Below are 5,416 nucleotides of genomic sequence, written 5' to 3'. Positions count from 1 at the left end.
GAATAAGTTTAGCCTGTGTAGATTTGACCGAGAAGCAACCCAATGCTTCAAGGCCCCAACAGATAGCAACCCGATCGTTCGAAAGCTGGACCTGACCAAGGTTAAGGAGCAAGGTGTCCCATGATGCTCTCTCCACATCGCTAAGATTTCTAAGGAAGGCTAGGTTGATCTGGTTGTATCGTAGCACATCCTTAACGAGGGTATCTAGGTTAGAAGCAATCGTGAATAGCTCTAGGTATTTGGTGTAAAGATGTGTATCATGAAGCCATTTAGTGAGGCAGAACTTGGTGTCGGACCTGTTGCCAATAGAGAACTGAGCAACTATGTTGAAAATCTCTTTGCATTTTTGGACCCCGTTCCAGAAATGAGAGCCCTATTTCTTCGAAGGTGAAAAAAGATGAATTTGGGAAGTATCTAGCATTTATGAGTTGAGTCCATAGACTAGATTCATTTTGAGAAATATTCCAAATCCACTTGATTAAAAGGGCAAGGTTCATTTTCTTTGAATTGATGATGCCAAGTCCTCTGCGGGCTTTCGTATTACAAATGTTCTCCCAACAAACCATGTAATAGTTTTTCTTGATTGTGTAAGCTTCTAGAAAAAACACGATCTAACTTTGTCAAATTGGCTATGCATCCTGCCACCCAAAGAGGAACATGCCCATAGCATAAGATGGAATTTATTTCCATTTAGTTTTCTTATGTAGGTTATCTTCACGAAATGTTGCAACCTTTTCCTTTTCTCAAATGTGTTCAAGTCAAACAAGGTAAATTTTCTCTTGCCCAAGATACTTCACATATATTTTGCCCTAGCCCACGATAGTTGAGAAAACATTTCTTTTTATTTTAAAATAAATTCTCAATTTAAACCCCTTTTTCTGCTTAGAAAAATCAAAGAAAATTCACTTGGTATCTCATGGTTATGTGTATACCAAATATGCAAAAGATGAGGTACCATAGTTCACTATTTTTCCTTGAATAATATTGAATTTCATGTCCTAGGCGTTCCAAAAATGGTTTCATAAATCTAGGCTTGGCCATGATGCTTGATACTTATTGGTGATCTTCTATGAATCATAGGACACCACCAGAAATCATCTTAGCCCGGAGTTCATCCATTTGACCCCTCTATAAGGTGAATGACAGTTCTGTCCAGAGTGGTGCAAGCACCATGTCAATGATGTGAGCCTTGGATTTTGCTCCCCATTCTTTCCCAGAATACCTAAAACCCCTAGAGACACATCAATGCCAAAACTGAACACCAGGATTGACCCAGAAATATTATTAAGTGTTAAGAAAATATTCTCTACTTGCGTACACATTGATGGCTTGGTGTGTTTATCATGTTTTTTATGCTGCAATTCGAGTGTAATTCAAACAGCATAACCAAAAAGAATAACCCGCATACATAATACAACTATCGAAGAGAGATGTATATTATCAAATAATCATGCATGTTTTCTCTAAATCAATTAGGCTACCAAGTCAATAATAATCGATCTAGTCCCACATGCGCCTCGCAAACCCGATCTCGCACCATTCTATGCATGGCATTGACGGTCTGCTGGTCTTCCCGCATCACTTCGGCGCCGGGGCGGCGGCGGCCTCCTCCTTCCGTCGGAGTCGCAAAATAATCAGACAGGCAGTGCCTGGTGATCTTTGCTTGAAGTCACTGTTCTACCTGTGATCAGTTCTCTTTGATCTAGCCATCGGCGAGTTCCGGACTTCTTCTTTGAAGGGAACCATTGACTTGTGTATATGGCGCTCTTTGGACACCCTAATTGCATAGGGGTCGGTCGTGTGCACTCGCAACATCAGCATAACCAGCTTTGCCAGGTATCGCGAAGCTCTATTATTGTTGACACCTTGGGACATGTTTGGGCCAAGATTTCCAAGGGATCGACACATGCGGAGAATGACATGGCTTGATTGGAGGACCTGCAAGTGGCGACGGCGGGGTCTTGGATGTGATGAAGACTTTGCTTCACAGATAATTGTTCAGACTTGGCTTGCGGGGTATGTTCCCGTCCAGACTGGGCACGAGTCTTGTGAGCCTGGTGGTACTTGACTTGTAGTAGTAGCCTTCGCAAGTGGGGGCGGCAGTGTTGGAGGACTTCTTTGTTGGCGATGCTCCATTGAGCACCGAGTCATGATTTCTAGGGTGAAAACCCAAGGTCCGGCTTTTTTTGGTTGTGCCTGGCAGTGACCTTGTTAAAGGCATCGTTTTGGGAAGGCGGTCGTTCTCCAGGGTGAAAACCTACGATCTTTGATCGGGCAACGACAATGCTTGGGCAGTGTTTCCTTTCTGAAGGCGTTGCTTTTGGAGAACCTTCTTTTTAGTCCGGGTGTTGTCTTGGTGGTGATTAGAGTGCTGCTACTGCAGGTGATTGATCACCGTGGCAGGGTCTTTTTTTCTTCTTCTTTTTTTCTCTTTTGGCTGTGTGTATCCTAGATATTTTTACGCATCTTGTTGGTGCAGAGACTGGATGTAATTAGTATCTTCTTGATATTAATATATTCTTTAAAAAAAGTAATAATGTTGGTTTAGTCGTTTGGCCTCGAACAAGAAGCAAAACAAGAGGATGCAATGCATGCACATTGTTTGACTACTTCAATGGTTAGCTTGATCGCCAATAGTTATTTTAGAAGGCGACATTCAGTTGCCGCGCTGCAAGTCTTTTTTTTAGAGAGAGAAAGGATCTGGAGGGAGTTGGGCTTGCAGTTAGAGACAGTTTGAGTTAGCGGTGGCTAGCGGGACATCCATCACTACCTAAAGAACAATTATGCTCCCTCCTTCCTGAATTACATGTTTTAGTGTTAAGTAAAAAAAAATCCGGCTTTCGCTTTCAGCTACTTGTCCTTGTCCAATTGAAAATTGTACGGCCTGAATGTGGATAGTAGCAAAGAAAACTGAACGGTTGCATATATATTCTCTGGTCCAAAATACTACTGATACCTTAACTGAACGGTTGCATCTTCTCTCAATCAGTTTGTATAAACAAGTTTTCTCACTGGACGCCTTAATTTCTGGTTCCTGATCATTTTTTTTTGCGGGTGTGATCATTTCTAATTAGCCAAGCAGAAAACATAAAACATCACAAAACGTACGTCAACCCTTTTCAAACAAGCCTCTTGCAGAAACATTTGTGCGCACCGAACAAAGCGAGCCAGTTTTAGCTGCTAGTACTGCTATAGACTTATAGTATAGACCAGCCAAACTCTGGTACAGTCTCAAATTAGTCTTCAGTTAGCCTATCATTTTGAATGTATTTAATTAAGAAAAGCTCTATCGATGAGATATTCAGACCTACGGTCAATGATTAGAGCGCGCAAGTCCATCTGTGGAGGTTGCATCCATACGATCGTTAGAACCGCGATCTCATATGGTAGTTCATTAACACGACAATCATTCCTCTCGATCTCATATGCTAGCTACATTCCTATTTAAGCACCAGCATAGTCGCAATCATTCCTCACCTCCATCCACTCTACTCGCCACATTATCTAGCAAGCTAGCTAGGTGCGAGAGAAGCTCAATCATCTATTCATCTCTCCCTGTTTCTGGGACTCTCTCTCGAGCAGAAAGATGGCAGCTGGGATGCGCTTCCTGCAGCTGTTCGCCGCCGTTCTCGCGTTCTGCTTCGCGCCGGCCAATTCCAACTGGATCCCGGCCACCGCCACCTTCTACGGCGGCGCCGACGGCTCCGACACAATGGGTAAGCTAGCTAATCAAGATTTAATCCCGCTTGCTCCGGCACCATCAATTTTCCCAATATTACATTTTATGGTACGCATACAATGCAATGCGTGTGTGCGTGTCTGAATGTGTTTGCATGTGCAATATCCAGGTGGCGCGTGTGGGTACGAGAATCTGTACGTTGCAGGGTACGGGATCAACAACGTGGCGCTGAGCACGGCGCTGTTCAATGACGGTGCATCGTGCGGACAGTGCTACGTCATCATCTGCGACACCAGCAAGTCGGATATGTGCAAGCCCGGCACGTCCATCACCGTGTCCGCCACCAACTTCTGCCCTCCCAACTGGGATCTTCCCAGCGACAACGGCGGGTGGTGCAATCCTCCCCGCCACCACTTCGACATGTCGCAGCCCGCCTGGGAGAACATCGGCATCTACCGTGCCGGCATCATCCCAGTCTTCTACCAGCAGGTCAAGTGCTGGAGGCAGGGCGGCGTGCGGTTCACCATCAATGGCTTCAACTACTTCGAGCTGGTGCTCGTGGCCAACATTGGCGGGAGCGGGTCGATCAAGAGCATGTCGGTGAAAGGGACCAACACCGCGTGGATCCCCATGTCCAGGAACTGGGGTGCGAATTGGCACTGCCTCTCGGGGCTCGTTGGGCAGGCGCTCAGCTTCGCCATAACCTCCACTGGCGGCCAATACCTCGTCTTCCAAGACGTCGTGCCGGCCTGGTGGCAATTCGGGCAAACCTTCTCCACCTGGCGCCAGTTCGACTACTAGAATAAATACTACTAGTATTATCAACTCATTTCCAGACATATATGGACACTATTAGTATTGTAAGCGAGGTGTCGCTGTAAATGTAACATCTCTTCTATACGTATGATTATTTCTTTAATTCGTTTATTTTAACTGTTCATCCTCGGTCGAGTGGCAATACACTAAAGAACGAAGACTAAACTATAAAAATATGCAACCCCACATGTTCAATGATTTACTACGGGAAAATGTTTCTTTATGTGTCATAGTGTTTGTCAAGTGTTTTCCACTGGGAAATCGACAAATAGAGTCTTTGCCAAGTGCTTTCGAAAATGAGTAGCACGGTTGCAGGTTCACAAAGGGACCATGAATGAGGAGCTCTCCTAGGTGGAGTGGCGGACAGCACAAAGGTTGCTGTTGCCGGCCTGGATTTGAGTCTCCTCATTCTCCTATAAAAATAAGACAGGGGGCTTCTTCCCCTCGGTTCTCATTCTTTAACAAAGGGACCATGAATTAAAATATGAGAGAAATGCATGCGCTCCATGTACTAAAAAGGATCCCGCCCAGGTCTGAAGCAAAATATTTCTTATATGAAGCACATCCCATGAAGGTGGACAGCGATACAGAATTATGTCGAAGTCCATGGGTCATAGAACGTTGACGATCGCCGCTAGATCGAGTCATTGACGCGCCGTTGTTATCGCTTCTCTAATAAAGCCGGACTGGCCTTGCCGATGACAGTCAGAAAGTCTTCATATACGTGCCCCTAATGGCCAACTGCCTAGAGCCGCAGTTGCCGACATTGAATCTTTTTTGAAGCGATTGACCCCAGATCTCGCCATCACGCATGCATGACGAGAAACCCCAACCTTGTCATCCAAAGAAGACAACATAAATATACATCAGAACTTCGTCAACTTTGTCCAGATGGACGGACCCGAAGAGGATCAGAGCCCA

At 45.1% G+C, this 5,416-nt stretch overlaps 1 protein-coding gene across 1 annotated transcript; it reads left to right on the top strand.

Annotated features, from left to right (window-relative positions):
* Positions 1-3,586: 3,586 nt before the first annotated feature.
* Positions 3,587-4,480, top strand: LOC119288585 (expansin-A19-like). Its single transcript, XM_037568178.1, has 2 exons — positions 3,587-3,716; positions 3,849-4,480. Exons 1-2 carry the CDS (start codon positions 3,587-3,589, stop codon positions 4,478-4,480), a joined length of 762 nt encoding a protein of 253 aa, XP_037424075.1.
* The last annotated feature ends 936 nt before the right edge of the window (positions 4,481-5,416 follow it).

This window comes from Triticum dicoccoides, chromosome 4A, assembly GCF_002162155.2.
Source record: "Triticum dicoccoides isolate Atlit2015 ecotype Zavitan chromosome 4A, WEW_v2.0, whole genome shotgun sequence".
Taxonomy (NCBI): domain Eukaryota; kingdom Viridiplantae; phylum Streptophyta; class Magnoliopsida; order Poales; family Poaceae; genus Triticum; species Triticum dicoccoides.
This window is presented reverse-complemented; position numbering and strand designations above follow the sequence as displayed.